General features: G+C 50.6%; 1 protein-coding gene across 1 annotated transcript in view; it reads left to right on the top strand.

Annotated features, from left to right (window-relative positions):
- Positions 1 to 11,611: 11,611 nt before the first annotated feature.
- BAHCC1 (BAH domain and coiled-coil containing 1) overlaps positions 11,612 to 14,197 on the top strand; it is a gene marked incomplete at its 3' end in the record, with an annotated part of 99,833 nt that continues 97,247 nt past the window's right edge. The window contains exons 1-2 of the mRNA XM_089664571.1: positions 11,612 to 11,729; positions 12,698 to 12,880. Of these exons, the coding sequence (XP_089520697.1) occupies positions 11,612 to 11,729; positions 12,698 to 12,880 (301 nt within the window). The remainder of the gene's footprint in view (positions 11,730 to 12,697; positions 12,881 to 14,197) is intronic.

Below are 14,197 nucleotides of genomic sequence, written 5' to 3'. Positions count from 1 at the left end.
TGGTGACCATCCATAATTGATAGAACTGGAATCCAATGAAGGAAAGGGGCGGGGCCAGGGACAGTCAGGCTGGGGAGGAAAGTGCCAGATGATGCTGGGCGTCCTCCATTCCGGAAATGACTGACTTGCTGCAGCTTTTAATGCACACTGTGAGAAGCTTGCTGTGTGCAGTGACACCTGAGGAGCCGGTACAGCCGGAGGATGGAGGGAGGAGTTCAATCTGGAGCATGACTTCCATGTGTCTGTGAGGGGGTGTCAGTGATTGTCGATGTGTGTTGTCACCAGGCTGGCTGTGCATGCGATGCGGGTTGTGTCGGGGGTGCCGGGGGGGGGTGCGGGTAGTGCCGGGGGGTGCGGGTAGTGCCGGGGGGGTGCGGGTAGTGCCGGGGGGGTGCGGGTAGTGCCGGGGGGGTGCGGGTCGTGTCGGTGGGGGTGCGGGTCGTGTCGGGGGGGTGCGGGTCGTGTCGGGGGGGGGGGGGGGGTTATGTCGGTGGGGGTGCGGGTTGTGCCGGGGGGTGCGGGTAGTGCCGGGGGGGTGCGGGTTGTGTGGGGGGTGCGGGTAGTGCCGGGGGGGTGCGGGTAGTGCCGGGGGGGTGCGGGTCGTGTCGGTGGGGGTGCGGGTCGTGTCGAGGGGGTGCGGGTCGTGTCGGGGGGGTGCGGGTTATGTCGGGGGGGTGCGGGTTGTGTTGGGGGGTCAGAGGGGGGGTGCGGTCAGGCGCTGTGCCCAGCCAGATAAGCATCATACAATAACAGAGACTGACACCCAATGTGGGGGAGGGGGGGGCGGTGTCAGTGGGTTCCCAGAAGAGGCATTGGACGGATTTTGCGGCGAACGCGGGAAGACGGCGGATCAGATTGCAGAACGGCGAACCGCGGAAGGAATGACTCGAGAACGAATAGAAATCCATCCAATGGCGGCCGCACGCGCCTCAGATTCCCAGTCGATCGCTTCCGATAGGAATAATCAATCGACCAGATATTTCTAAGTCGCCGGTCACAGCGATCTTCGATTTGTGAAGATTTAAAATGATTTCTTGCGATTTCCTTTATATACTATATGTATATATATATATTTCTCTGTGGGGTGTCTGGCTCCGCCTGTTTCTCTGTGGGGTGTCTGGCTCCGCCTGTTTCTCTGTTACGGTGTCTGGCTCCGCCTATTTCTCTGTTACGGTGTCTGGCTCCGCCTGTTTCTCTGTTACGGTGTCTGGCTCCGCCTGTTTCTCTGTTACGGTGTCTGGCTCCGCCTGTTTCTCTGTGGGGTGTCTGGCTCCGCCTGTTTCTCTGTGGGGTGTCTGGCTCCGCCTGTTTCTCTGTGGGGTGTCTGGCTCCGCCTATTTCTCTGTTACGGTGTCTGGCTCCGCCTATTTCTCTGTTACGGTGTCTGGCTCCGCCTATTTCTCTGTTACGGTGTCTGGCTCCGCCTATTTCTCTGTTACGGTGTCTGGCTCTGCCTATTTCTCTGTTACGGTGTCTGGCTCCGCCTGTTTCTCTGTGGGGTGTCTGGCTCCGCCTGTTTCTCTGTGGGGTGTCTGGCTCCGCCTATTTCTCTGTTACGGTGTCTGGCTCCGCCTATTTCTGTTACAGTGTCTGGCTCCGCCTGTTTCTCTGTGGGGTGTCTGGCTCCGCCTGTTTCTCTGTTACGGTGTCTGGCTCCGCCTATTTTTCATTGTGGGTGTTGTGCCCCCCCCCCCACTGGCGCTCCGGTCCTCCATTCATTGTCTGTAGTACGGAGATAGATGGGTGGGGGGCGCTCCATGGACACCAAAGACTCCCCCCATCATTAACCTCATATTTGGGGGATGGGGGGTGGAGATCCCCTTTAAGTATGTGGCAGTCCTCTTCTCCCTCCCCCGGTGCACATGTGGCGCATATTGATCCCAGCTGGGGGGGCTGCTGGAGGCGGAGCTCCTGGTCCCACGCCAGCACGGTCTCGGGGGACACGTGGCGGGAGCGCTCTGCACCTTCTCCGGTGATCTCAGGTGTGGGCCGCGCAGGACTGCTACCTGCTTAAAGTGCAACTCCGAAAATCACATCCCTCCCCAGCTCTAGGCTCCGCCCCAATCAGATCTCTGAGGGTCCCGACTGAGAGTCTTGTGATGACTCTTAACCTGTAAAAGACCTTTAACCCGAAAGTGACTGCGAGACGGCAATTACCGCGACTGCAGCTTCCTCCTCCTTCTACAAAGTTACAATGTACAGTCTGATCACTGGGGGAGGGGAGACTGAGGAAATGCCTCCTCCTCCTTCTACAAAGTTACAATGTACAGTCTGATCACTGGGGGAGGGGAGACTGAGGAAATGCCTCCTCCTCCTTCTACAAAGTTACAATGTACAGTCTGATCACTGGGGGAGGGGAGACTGAGGAAATGCCTCCTCCTCCTTCTACAAAGCTACAATGTACAGTCTGATCACTGGGGGAGGGGAGACTGAGGAAATGCCTCCTCCTTCTACAAAGCTACAATGTACAGTCTGATCACTGGGGGAGGGGAGACTGAGGAAATGCCTCCTCCTCCTCCTACAAAGTTACAATGTACAGTCTGATTACTGGGGGAGGGGAGACTGAGGAAATGCCGCCTCCTCCTCCTACAAAGTTACAATGTACAGTCTGATCACTGGGGGAAGAGACTGAGGAAATGCCTCCTCCTGCCTGCAGCAGACTGATGATCTTTTTTCGGCGTCTGTGAGCGATCTTTGAACATGTGACCACTTTTGGGGGTTGAGGAAATAAAGCCCCCAAGACCCCCCTGTTCCCGCCGGTGAAGACACGCCCCCCGAAGACCTTGGCTCTGGCTGCCATTGCGGTTTATGAAATGGAGATTCTCTCTCCCGGCTCTCTCTGGTGCTGCTGTCGCCGGGTCATGTGATCTCTTCTACAAGGGGGGGGGGGGGGCGCTGATCTCCACGGGACGTCGGTGCTGGCAGGGATCACCTGACCCAATGTGCAGGCTCTTGTTGTGGCACTGGGGGGGGGGCTCTTGGTTTGGCACTGGGGGGGGGCTCTTGGTTTGGCACTGGGGGGGGCTCTTGGTTTGGCACTGGGGGGGGCTTTTGGTTTGGCACTGGGGGGGACTCTTGTGGCACTGGGGGGGACTCTTGTGGCACTGGGGGGGGCTCTTGGTTTGGCACTGGGGGGGGCTCTTGGTTTGGCACTGGGGGGGGCTTTTGGTTTGGCACTGGGGGGGACTCTTGTGGCACTGGGGGGGACTCTTGTGGCACTGGGGGGGGCTCTTGGTTTGGCACTGGGGGGGGGCTCTTGGTTTGGCACTGGGGGGGGGGGCTCTTGGTTTGGCACTGGGGGGGCTCTTGTCGTGGCACTGGGGGGGCTCTTGTCGTGGCACTGGGGGGGGCTCTTGTTGTGGCACTGGGGGGAGGCTCTTGTTGTGGCACTGGGGGGGGGCTCTTGGTTTGGCACTGGGGGGGGGCTCTTGTTGTGGCACTGGGGGGAGGCTCTTGTTGTGGCACTGGGGGGAGGCTCTTGTTGTGGCACTGGGGGGGGGCTCTTGTCGTGGCACTGGGGGAGGCTCTTGTCGTGGCACTGGGGGGGGCTCTTGGTTTGGCACTGGGGGGGGCTCTTGGTTTGGCACTGGGGGGAGGCTCTTGTCGTGGCACTGGGGGGGGCTCTTGTGGCACTGGGGGGGGGGCTCTTGGTTTGGCACTGGGGGGGGCTCTTGGTTTGGCACTGGGGGGAGGCTCTTGTTGTGGCACTGGGGGGGGGCTCTTGGTTTGGCACTGGGGGGAGGCTCTTGTTGTGGCACTGAGGGGGGGGCTCTTGTTGTGGCACTGGGGGGAGGCTCTTGTTGTGGCACTGGGGGGAGGCTCTTGTTGTGGCACTGGGGGGGGCTCTTGTCGTGGCACTGGGGGAGGCTCTTGTCGTGGCACTGGGGGGGGGGCTCTTGGTTTGGCACTGGGGGGAGGCTCTTGTCGTGGCACTGGGGGGGGGCTCTTGTGGCACTGGGGGGGGGCTCTTGTGGCACTGGGGGGGGGGGCTCTTGGTTTGGCACTGGGGGGAGGCTCTTGTTGTGGCACTGGGGGGGGCTCTTGTGGCACTGGGGGGGGGGTGCCTAGCAGCAGTTTCCCCAAAGAAGCTCCTCCACCATAGCCAGCCTAGCTGTACGTTGGCGTTGAACCCGCGTTGTCCGGCGTTGGAGGGGTTACAGGGAGGAGACCGGTGGCCCCCACTGCAGAACCGTCCCGCGGACACTCATATGTGAAGCATGTTGGCAGTGTGGGAGGCCCCCCCTCCCCCGGCAGCCCGGACCTGGTTTCTATCAGCGGTGAATTACTTTCTGTGGTGTTTGTGACCAGAAGAGGAGTGGTGGGGAAAAACGATCGTTCTGCAATGTTGGGCTGAGAAATGAAATAACTCTTCGTGTGCCGGCAGCGCACAGCGCAGGACGATCGCTAGGAAGGTCCGCCTCCGGCGCCGATGGGGTTATTGCGTCCGTCACGCCAGGACTTCACTCCCGAGAGATCGCCGCCGTATGATCTCACAATAAACCCGTGTAACGGTTTCCTGCGCTCTGTTCTCCGGCGATCGTCCGCTGGGCTGGCCGGTCCTCTTCCTCCCCCCCCTCCCCCGGCTTCTCATCATGAAGCGATTTCCCTGGTGGTCCTTGTGAGGAGCAGATCTCCGGGACCGCCGATCATGTACTTCTGGGGTGAGTACCTTCTGCTCCGGGTTAGGGGGGTCTCCCGTCAGTCGCCTACTAAATTAGATCGCAAGCTCCTCGGTACAGCCGACGCATTTTGTCATCTGAACCCCAACAGCGCCCGCGGCGTCCAAATCCACTTTTAGGAGCTTCGCGGCTGGAAACGCTTTCGGGGATTTCTGGGGAAATTTAAAAAAAAAACTACTTTGGGAGCCAAATACAGAATATTGGAATACAGATCGGGAAAGGTTGTTCGTTCTTCTTCTGGATGAACATTGGAGGGGGAGTTGGATGGACATCAGCCGGCTCTGTAACAATGTAACAAATATTTGGTTGGTGGTTCTTCTTCTGGATGAACACTGGAGGGTGAGTTGGATGGACATCAGCCGGCTCTGTAACAATGTAACAAGTAATGATTACAATATATCTGACTTTCAATCTCCACTGTTCATCCAGAAGTAGCAATTCGATGGACATCCATTAATTTATTTGTAACAATAAATATTTGGTTGACGGTTCTTCTTCTGGATGAACACTGGAGGGTGAGTTGGATGGACATCAGCCGGCTCTGTAACAATGTAACAAATATTTGGTTGGCGGTTCTTCCTCTGGATGAACACTGGAGGGTGAGTTGGATGGACATCAGCGGCTCTGTAACAATGTAACAAATATTTGGTTGGCGGTTCTTCCTCTGGATGAACATTGGAGGGTGAGTTGGATGGACATCAGCCAGTTCTGTAACAATGTAACAAATATTTGGTTGGCGGTTCTTCCTCTGGATGAACATTGGAGGGTGAGTTGGATGGACATCAGCCGGTTCTGTAACCATGTAACAAATATTTGGTTGGCGGTTCTTCCTCTGGATGAACATTGGAGGGTGAGTTGGATGGACATCAGCCGGTTCTGTAACAATGTAACAAATATTTGGTTGGCGGTTCTTCCTCTGGATGAACATTGGAGGGTGAGTTGGATGGACATCAGCCGGTTCTGTAACAATGTAACATTAAATAACTATTCCAATATATTTGACTTTCAGCCTCCACTGTTCATCCAGAAGTAGCAATGCGATGGACATCAGCCGGATTTGTTTGTCACAATGTAACAATGGGGTTTATCTACTAAAGCTGGTTCCTCTGCAGAGGAGCCAATCAGCTTCCGGGTTTTATTGTTGAAGCGTCATGGAACCAGCTGAAGCTAGAAGCTGATTGGCCGCCATGCTCCGGATTCGGAGTGCTCCAGCTTTAGTAAATCCCCCCCAAAGTAACATTCATTAGCTGTTCCATGTTTGTTTGGCTTCGCTTCCTCTGGATGAACACTGGAGGGTGAAGTGGATGGACCTCGGATGGTTTTGTCTGTAACAATGTAACAATAAATAACTATTCGTAAATATTTGACTTTCAACCTCCACTGTTCATCCGGAGGGAGCAAAGCTGATCGAATAGTCTGTCGTATCGAATCGTTATTTATTGTTACATTGTTACACAGATAAAAATCTGGACATAAATGGGGGGGTGTTTGTAACAATGTATGCATACCTCTGGAGGAGGAGCTGGATGGACATAAATAGTGTTTATTTGTAACAATGTAACCATAAATACCTCTTAGGAAATATTTGGTTGGCTTTGCTACCTCTGGATGAACGCTGGAGGGTGAAACGCTTCGACATCAGTAACAATGTAACATGAAATATCAATGATGTAACAATTGGTGTGTCCGGTACTTTCTGCCTCTGGAGGATGACTTGGACTTCGGTCGGTTTTGTTTGTTACTTTGTGACATGAAACAATGGATGGAGTTGGTACTTCTGGACCAAAAGTGGAGCCAAGAGGTCAAACCAAAATGAAAATCTGTTTTTTATGTAACAATGTAACATGAAAGTCGATGCAAACCCTGATAGTTTATTGAAGCAATGATCATCGGAAACAATTTTTCTTTTTTTTGTGTTTTCGTTTCCTTTTTTTCCTTCTCGAGTCTCGGTGCTGCTGATCTCCTGCAGCCTCTTTGCAGCCCCTTCCTGTCTCCATGCACCCCCAGTGATGGCGGCACGGCACTTCTCGGGGCGAGATTCCTGACGGTGACAACGGCTGGCCAAACCTGCGTGAGATGACCTGTAACTATGGCCCTGCCTTCCGGATGAGGCTGTGACAGGGTGACCACACAGGAGCAAATTGGGAGATGGGGACCAAGTGTTGTCACCCGATAACAGGAAGTTGCCAAACAGTCTTTCTTGGCGGGATCACCGGGAACTATTTCAATGGAAGCTGCAGGTTTACAAATGTCGAAAATGATTGGTAACACATTAGAGCCTCTGTGAGATCTTGGGGTTGTCGTTGCGCCATCACGTTGTTGCGCCATCACGTTGTTGCGCCATCACGTCGTTGCGCCATCTATATAAACGGCGATTGGAGGAAGTTCGGTGGGTGTTGCTGCCGCTGGAGGTTGGATTTGATGGACTTTAGTTGCATTTTTATTACCTGCGCAGGTTTTGCTTCCTCCTCTGTAGTCCGGCGCAGTGACTGTGCTTTGCTGTTCCGCCATGTTTGTTGCGCGGCTCGTTCTGCCGCCGTTCTGCCACGGTTAGTAATATCCACATTGGAAGGATCTGCATTTCCTCATTCCTGAGGCCCGCCCACCTTCCTGCATTGAGACAGATCAGGAAATGGGCGACCTACCTTGTGACCTGATCATCACTAATTCTGGGCTCGTGTTGGTGATTTCCTCGATGGCTCTGAATATGTCCTCAGATCTCAGCACCAGCCAGCCGTGGATCTGATAGGGGGAGGTTGCACAGCACAGTCATGTGAGCCTGCAATCTCACCCAGAAGCACTGTGAAAAGCCTGCTGAATTCTAGAATGTGTACAATGATTTGGGAGTCAGACCTCATCGTTTCCTGGACTGCTGGGTAGTATTGTGGGCGTCTCATCACAAGTCACACCGGGGTCCTGCGTCTTCTCCTTGCACTGGAGCCCGGCTGCTTGTCTTCAGTAAAGGAAACCTGTCAAATACAGGGGCTCCTCCCCTTCAGTCTTGCACAGGTGTACCGGCTCCTCCCCTTCAGTCTTGCACAGGTGTACCGGCTCCTCCCTTTCAGTCTTGCACAGGTGTACTGGCTCCTCCCCTTCAGTTTTGCACAGGTGTACCGGCTCCTCCCCTTCAGTCTTGCACAGGTGTACCGGCTCCTCCCTTTCAGTCTTGCACAGGTGTACTGGCTCCTCCCCTTCAGTCTTGCACAGGTGTACCGGCTCCTCCCCTTCAGTCTTGCACAGGTGTACCGGCTCCTCCCCTTCAGTCTTGCACAGGTCTGCCGACTCCTCCCCTTCAGTCTTGCACAGGTGTATCGGCTCCTCCCCTCCAGTCTTGCGCAGGTGTGCCGGCTCCTCCCCTCCAGTCTTGCGCAGGTGTACCGGCTCCTCCCCTCCAGTCTTGCGCAGGTGTACCGGCTCCTCCCCTCCAGTCTTGCGCAGGTGTACCGGCTCCTCCCCTCCAGTCTTGCGCAGGTGTACCGGCTCCTCCCCTCCAGTCTTGCGCAGGTGTACCGGCTCCTCCCCTTCAGTCTTGCGCAGGTGTATCGGCTCCTCCCCTCCAGTCTTGCGCAGGTGCAGCGGCTCCTCCCCTCCAGTCTTGCGCAGGTGCAGCGGCTCCTCCCCTCCAGTCTTGCGCAGGTGTAGCGGCTCCTCCCCTTCAGCCTTGCACAGGTGCGCCGGCTCCTCCCCTACTGTCTTACGCAGGTGTACCGGCTCCCCCCCTTCAGTCTTGCACAGGTGCGCCGGCTCCTCCCCTCCAGTCTTGCACGGGTCTAGCGGCTCCTCCCCTCCAGTCTTGCTCAGGTGTACATGAGGACTCTTGAGGGGAGTACTGAGGCAGGGGGGCTGTGATGTTTTCAGGAAGTTATGTATAGCCCCCTGCCAGCCCCTCCCACAAGCCATGATCTGTCTGCATTGCATAGAGAAGCGCGGAGACCCAGTGATGACATCACTCGGTCTATAATAAGGTATCTAATGATGAAGGGTTGATGGGGGGGAACCAGGGAAGACTATAACTATATGCAGATTTACCTTCAGCTTTGATGATCCAGAAAAAGTGCAAAATACCCAGAAATCTGTCTTCTCCAACTTCTGTTGTCTGTCTGTCCTTGGCTCAGGCATATAGAGGCTGGATGCAGCCAGGGAACTGGCATTCCTCTGCATGTCTCCTGAATTGGGGGTGTGGCCTGGGAGCAGAATACACCTAGAAATAACACCGTATGCTGGGCGCCGCCATTCTTGTCACAAAGTATCGCCCCGAACATCAGGACAACCAGAGAGGGTGTGCGGCCCGTTCCCCCCCCCCCCCCCCCATGTGCGGCCTGTTCCCCCAACCCGTGTGCAGCCCCGTCTCCCCTGTGTGCTCAGTGGGCAATGAGATCTTTGTATGGACTGTCCCTTTAAATCGTACTTAAGGGGCCAGAAGCAGTATGGAGCGCGTGTCCCCGGGGCAGCGCCATGGGTGTGGCCGGGGTGTGGCCTGGGACGTGGGTGGGTCGCTCTCGGCTGCCTCCACTTCTCCATCCAGCGAGGAGGAAACGTGGAAGACATGATGCATGAGGAGGAAACAGCTGCGTTTTCCTCCTCTTAAAGGGGAAGTAACAGATTATTTTTACAAAGTGCCATTTTTGAGCTGTTTATTGTAACTTGTGACAGGAAGGTGATCGCCGACGCCAAACGTTCCGCCATTTATACCGCACGGCCTTCAGGATGAGCAGAAAACAGAGGGGCGCTTGAAGGTTTTAACAATTGTCATTCTTAAAATACGTTTTTATTTTTATTAAATAATATTTTCATTATCAAAAATAACAATGATGATGAAATACAAATAAAATGTTTTAAATTATATAAATGTATTCTTAATAATTATTATTATATAACTAATAGTAATACAAATGTTATTTAAATTTTTTTTAATTTAAATATTTGTTATTTTAATAAAAACATTTTAGATTTTTTTACTATTAAATAGTAATCGTTATAATATTATTAAAAATATATTTCTATAATGTAAAACTAATATTTTATTACAATTATTAATCGGTAATAGTTATTAGCTTTAGTCCTATTTAATAATTGTAATAAAATGTTATTACAAAATACTTTTTTTTTTTAATTTTAATAAAAAAATATTTTTTGTTTTTATTATTATATAGTAATAAAATTGCTGTTAAAAATGCATTTATATAATTAACATTTTCATTTTGCATTATATCATCATCGTTCATCAATATTGCTGAAAATAAAAATGTATTTTAATGATGATAATAAATGAGAGAAATAAAACATTCTCTTCTTCTATTACATATACATGAAGCCCGTCTCTAATATCTCAAGTAAGTTTTTTTTAACATGTTAATCCAAATGAAAAAAAGGCTTTTTTTAAACCTTTTTGTTTTCATTATAATTTCCGGTGATCCGGCATTGGCAGTCCTTGTTCAGGTACTTCCTGTTAGGGTGACAACACTGTCCCTGTCTCCCAATTGTGCTCCTGCGTTGTCACCCTAATGATAGTGTGACCATTTCAACACACATGACACAGACATGGGCTAGTGTTGTCACTCTCGGGAATCCTGACTTGAAAATTGCCTTTTAGGCACTTCCTGTTTTAGGGTGACAACGCTCGGTCCCTCACCCCCCCCGGTGGGTAATTTGCACCAGTAATAGAGCCATTAACACAATTTCCTGTCTGATGGTGACAACACCCACTTACACAATTGTACCAATGGAAGAGGACCTTCTACAAAGTTACAATGTTCAGTCTGATCACTGGGGGAGGGGAGACTGAGGAAATGCCTCCTCCTTCCACAAAGTTACAATGTACAGTCTGATCACTGGGGGAGGGGAGACTGAGGAGATAATTCCTCCTGCCTGCAGCAGACTGATGACATTGTGTGTGTAATATGTATGTAGTATGTGTGTAATATGTAGTATGTATGTAGTGTGTGTATGTGTAGTATGTGGTATGTGTGTGTATAATATGTAGTATGTGTGTGCAGTATGTATGTAGTATGTGTAATATGTAGTATGTGTGTAATATGTAGTATGTATGTAGTGTGTGTATGTGTAATATGTGTGTAATATGTAGTATGTATGTGTGTAATATGTAGTGTGTGTAATATGTAGTATGTATGTAGTGTGTGTATGTGTAATATGTAGTATGTGTATGTGTGTGTATAATATGTAGTATGTGTGTGCAGTATGTATGTAGTATGTGTGTAATATGTGTCCATTTGCATATATTGCTGTTCTGGGAATGTATTGCAGCAGATGGTGAAGTTCCCCGGCGCTCCCCTGTAAGCTGATCGCAGTATTTGTCTGCCATCCACAAGGCCGGGGTTCCCCTTTAATTGGCGCTCTGAGCTCATTGGATCGTCATGTGTGCGTTGCGCTGGCGCTCCTGACACCTGGCTGCACATCTGGAAGGCTCCATCCCTCCCCCGTCACAATGACAGGAGCAGCTGCAGGGAAGCGGGAAGGCTTCCTGGTCCATGTGAGGTTTTCATGGCCCCCTGAAGGCTGGGAGGGGAACGCATTGATCAGCCAGCGAATCCGGAACACACCCTCAGCTGGGCTCGGCGCTGTGCGCCCCCCCCCCCGCGTCCCCCCCACCACCCACCTTCCGAGTTACGCTCGCTGGATGTTCTCATCTGTTCTTTCTGTAAAGTGGAACTCCGGAATTTTACTAAAAAATACTCTTGTATGGGGTTCACCCCCCACCCATCCCCACCCCTCCATCCCCCCTATCCCCACCCCTCCATCCCCACCCCCCTATCCCCCAACACCCCCCTATCCCCCCCCCCCCCCACACTGCAAGGGTTACAGCTTAAGTCTAGTTGTGGAGGGATGAGCCGTAATTCCCGATATATTCCCACCGCCCCTAACTCCGGGTCGTGGGCGTTCAATACAGAACAATTGGTCCTGCATTGTACGTGATGACGTCAGAGTGTGACTGCCGCAGGCTGGGAAAGGGAAGGAAGAACTGGAAGACTGTTGGTTGTGCTGCAAGGACATACATTAACAAGGAGCGTGCTGATAGGAGGACAGAACAGAGTGAGTGAGAGGATAACTTCATCATTCTTCTGCTGCTCACTCACTGTTCAGGCAGCAGGTCCAGAGAGGACGCCACTGTGTCCTTCAATTGCAAATGGTGCCATTTACCCAGATGTGCTTTGAGCAGAGCTCTTTAAATTGCAGGGCTGGATAGACAAATACAAATCGCTTTGGCAGCTAAACCGATACAATGGATACGTTTTTCATTTGTGTATTTAGAAATTTATTAAACGTTCAGTTTTTTTTTTCATTTTTTTTTTGTATATTGTTTTTAATATTGATTTAAATTAATAAATGATCTGAAAAATAATACATTTTTAATATTTAAAATGATCAATTTGAATTAAAAAAAAATGTTTTTCCCATGTATTGGATTGTATAATATATACCTGCTGTGCAATATATTTGCTGTACATTGCTACAATGATTTTACTTTGGCTGGTTTTTATTATTTTTTTCTTTTTCATTTTTTTATTTATTATATTTTTATTTGTTTTTATATTTTATTGTATATTTGTTTTATTTGTTTTTTAAAAAACATTTTATTTTTAATTTTTTTAATATTAAACAATAAAATATAAATTAAAAAAAAAATAAAACATAAAATAAATTAAATAAAAAAATAAAATAAAAAATAAATATTATTAAAAAATAAAATATGAATAAAATTCAGCCGTAGTACAATCATTGTAGCAATGTACAGCAAATATATTTCAATTATTATTTTTTATTTAATGGAATGCTATTAAGTTTCATTTTGTTACTCTTCGTTCTCCTTTGGTTTACCATTTCATAGCTGGCTGTTTCAGCTTGTTGGTTCTTTCAAGAACAGTCCAGTCTCAGGGCTGCAGTAAAACGATCCGTGTTAAGGCCGTCCTGATGCTTCACTGTTCAGGCCACATAAATAGAAGTCACAAATCCGGGATGTCGATGATTTGGTTCACCGAGATTTTTCTCTTTCTTTGCAGCCAGCACCGGTTTGATGGCGAACTCCTCCCCGTCTTTCATGGGCAGTTTCCTGAGCAGCAGCCTGGGTTCACCGGCAGCATCGGCACACCCCGCGGCAGCCTCCTCCTCTCCATCGGAAACCACCTACAGGGGGCCCCATGGGGCCAGCGCCTCCCAAATCTGGTTCTCACACTCCCATGAAGGTCAGTAATGAAATGCTTTGGCCTGTCCTGCGGAAAATGTTATTGCTGATGGACAAAGGAGTTTCCCACTTTGTGATGACTGCGTGCCTAGAACGTTTCTCGCCTCCATCTGTGGTGACGATGACATGATCTCATCCGGAATGGGAGCCGGATTTGGATGTTCTGTTCTTGGGCTGTAATGTAGAGTTGTGTTGAGTCCAGTGGACTGGCCCTGTTGGGGAGTTGTGGGGCCCCCGTCTAGTCCTACTGGAATGGAATTGGATTGAGCTGGTCTTGTCCGATGGTCAGGTCATGTATGGTGCAGTCTTCTTCAGCTGGCGTCTAGTCCTACTGACATGGAATTGGGTTGAGCTGGTCTTGTCCGATGGTCAGGTCATGTATGGTGTAGTCTTCTTCAGCTGGCGTCTAGTCCTACTGGAATGGAATTGGATTGAGCTGGTCTTGTCCGATGGTCAGGTCATGTATGGTGTAGTCTTCTTCAGCTGGTGTCTAGTCCTACTGGAATGGAATTGAGCTGGTCTTGTCCGATGGTCAGGTCATGTATGGTGCAGTCTTCTTCAGCTGGCGTCTAGTCCTACTGGAATGGAATTGAATTGAGCTGGTCTTGTCCGATGGTCAGGTCATGTATGGTGCAGTCTTCTTCAGCTGGCGTCTAGTCCTCCTGGAATGGAATTGGATTGAGCTGGTCTTGTCCGATGGTCAGGTCATGTATGGTGCAGTCTTCTTCAGCTGGCATCTAGTCCTACTGACATGGAATTGGATTGAGCTGGTCTTGTCCGATGGTCAGGTCATGTATGGTGCAGTCTTCTGCAGCTGGCGTCTAGCCCTACTGACATGGAATTGGATTGAGCTGGTCTTGTCCAATGATCAGGTCACGTATGGTGTAGTCATCTTCAGCTGGCGTCTAGTCCTACTGGAATGGAATTGGATTGAGCTGGTCTTGTGCGATGGTCAGGTCATGTATGGTGTAGTCTTCTTCAGCTGGCGTCTAGTCCTACTGGAATGGAATTGGATTGAGCTGGTCTTGTCCGATGGTCAGGTCATGTATGGTGTAGTCTTCTTCAGCTGGTGTCTAGTCCTACTGGAATGGAATTGAGGTGGTCTTGTCCGATGGTCAGGTCATGTATGGTGCAATCTTCTTCAGCTGGCGTCTAGTCCTACTGGAATGGAATTGAATTGAGCTGGTCTTGTCCGATGGTCAGGTCATGTATGGTGCAGTCTTCTTCAGCTGGCGTCTAGTCCTCCTGGAATGGAATTGGATTGAGCTGGTCTTGTCCGATGGTCAGGTCATGTATGGTGTAGTCTTCTTCAGCTGGC

This window comes from Staurois parvus, unplaced genomic scaffold (genome assembly GCF_062004578.1).
Source record: "Staurois parvus isolate SC_StPar_1 unplaced genomic scaffold, SC_StPar_1.0 ptg001949l, whole genome shotgun sequence".
In the NCBI taxonomy this organism is placed as follows: Eukaryota; Metazoa; Chordata; class Amphibia; order Anura; family Ranidae; genus Staurois; species Staurois parvus.
Note: the sequence above shows the minus strand (reverse complement) of the source record. Positions and strands in the feature narration are given on the sequence as shown.